The 2,268-nt window shown below is 62.5% G+C and overlaps 1 protein-coding gene across 1 annotated transcript in view; it reads right to left on the reverse strand.

Annotated features, from left to right (window-relative positions):
* CACNA1A (calcium voltage-gated channel subunit alpha1 A) overlaps positions 1 to 2,268 on the reverse strand; it is a gene marked incomplete at its 3' end in the record, with an annotated part of 209,672 nt that overhangs the window by 15,384 nt on the left and 192,020 nt on the right. Inside the window, 1 exon segment of the mRNA XM_023763966.1 lies at positions 507 to 594. Coding sequence (XP_023619734.1) covers positions 507 to 594 — 88 coding nt within the window.

Below are 2,268 nucleotides of genomic sequence, written 5' to 3' on the forward strand. Positions count from 1 at the left end.
CCCGGCCCCTCGCCCTGCCCCCAGAGTTCTCCCGGCAGCTCCCGTCCCGTCTCCCCCCAAAGGAGAAGCGCACAAGCAGATCAGAGCAGACATGCAACAGCCAGGCAGAGGGGTCCACGGCCACACCGCCTGGGGGCCGCTGGCTCCGTCCCCATCCCCCGCTCGGCCCAGACCAGACCAGATGGGCACAGGCCACATCGTTCCTCTGAGAAGCAGCAGGCGGGCGGCCCCCCGCAGATGGGGTGGGCCCCTCGCAGACATGCAGCGAGGCCAGGCCATCACACACAGAACGCAGACGGGCACATGCAGACGGAATCTCGAGACTCATTCATAGCTCCGTGGGAAGTGTATCTCAGGGCAAGTCTGGATCTTGGCTGTGTGATGGTGGGGGAGGGCTGAGGAGCGTTCCCGCGGCCCAGGGAAGAGAAGACTCCCCGTGTCCCAGGCAGGGGCGCTGGGCCCTTGCTTGTGATGTGGGAGAGAATGCTGGGCTGGCGTGCACCGGCCCAGGCTGAGGTGGCACGGAGGTGGGGGTCGAGGGTGGGTTTGGGGTTCACGTGGGGCTTCAGACACGTGTCAGCAGGAAACACAGAGCTGGACGAGGGGGAAGGGGTGACAAACCCAGAGTAGACACAAGAAATGGGTGGGGGCCGAGTGGGGAGGAAGGCGGCAGATGGAGAGGCACACAGACGGGCCGCGGGGCACAGCTGTGCAGGCTGCGCCCCGCACGGGGTCCCTGCCTCAGAAACCGTGGATTCGTGCATTTAGATGACAGCTTCCCAGCTGCCAGCAGAAAGGGGTCTGGCTCTCACCACCTCTCTGGGTTACAATTTCCCAGCAGACAGTGTTCGGTGGAAAGGGTGCTCTTTTCAATTTTGCACAGAGGTGTCCTAGGACCCACGGGGGCTGCACAGAGGCCAGAGGGAAGGCTCTCCCTCCCTCTCTCTTGCGAGGACACGTGTGTGAGTGCACACACACACACACACACACACATTTAGACACGCAGAGACCAAGAGAAAGGACGAGAGGACGACTACAGAGAGGGGCACAGGTGCAGGGGTCTTTGAGATGCGGGTGGGGAGCCTCTTCCAGGCCGTGGCTGGGAAGGAGGGGTACGTAGAGGGGGGAGGAGGAAGGAGGCTGTGGAGAGGCAGCCACAGGAGGCAGGAGGGAATGTGTTGGCAGAATGGGAGGGAGGACTCTGGCAGACACAGGGCGGACCAAGGGGGGTGGGAGAATGGGATGATGGGTACTCATATTTTTGGGGGGACTTTAAAGGTCCTCCCTGAACTTTTGGTGGATGAGCTGGAGGAAACAGATCATCGGTCCTTGGGTGCCAAGGTGGATTCTGGGACGGGGTCCTGGAGGGTGGCTGCCCCAGCCGCCTGGCGGCAGGACCCTCGCTCCTTCAGCCAGCATGCACCACCCCCACCCCAGCCCCCTCGGCCAAGGTGCCTGCCCGCCCCAGGCTCCCGCCAAGGCAGCGTGCATGGCCTGCGTCAGGGTGCCACGGTCCAGGGGTCCGGCTGCGGCCTGCCTGCCCACTCTGGAACAATGGAGAGGCATGTTGGGTGGTCTTGGGGGGCAGCAGGTGGCATAGGGACAGGAGCTGGGGAAACAACTCCAGGGGCGGGGGGAGGAGCAGGGAGGAGAGGCTGTGGGTGTTCCTCGGGAGGTCTTGTATCCCCCAAGGCCCTAGGTCAGAGATCAGCTTCAGGTGTGTGTGGGGGCGGGGGCACTGCGGGACCTGGGATTCAAGATATAAAAGTTGGGGCCAGGGTCATGCCTTTTTGGGGGCCAAAGACCCCTGCCAAAAGGTACCTGCCCGGGCCTGGGAGTGGGGGCCGCTCGGGGTGGGCAGAAAGGAGGCACGGTGGGGATCCCCCCTGAAGTGTGTTTGTGTCCAATTTGGTTCCCAGGAGACCAAATACAAGGGGACTGGGGGCTCCCCCCTCCCCCCCGCCTGTCGGCCATAATGGAGTCTCAAAACACCAAAACACACGCATCAGGACGGACACGGTGTGCTCCTGAGATCAGGGGATGGTCATGGCCCAGTTACTCGAGGAGGAAAGGAAAGAAAAAAGAAAAAAAAGAAAGAAAGAAGAGGAACGCTGGAAAAAGAGACTCGGCCGGTGTTCCTGGCCAGCACGGAAAAGTCCCCGGCGCCCGGACGGCGGTGGTCAGCAAAGGGTAATCTACCTTGTAAGCCACTCTGGGCCGGACACTTCTTCCCCAGACCCAGGGGCGGAGACATTGTGTCTCAGCATC

The sequence above is a fragment of the Myotis lucifugus genome, unplaced genomic scaffold (genome assembly GCF_000147115.1).
Source record: "Myotis lucifugus unplaced genomic scaffold, Myoluc2.0 scaffold_310, whole genome shotgun sequence".
NCBI lineage: Eukaryota > Metazoa > Chordata > Mammalia > Chiroptera > Vespertilionidae > Myotis > Myotis lucifugus.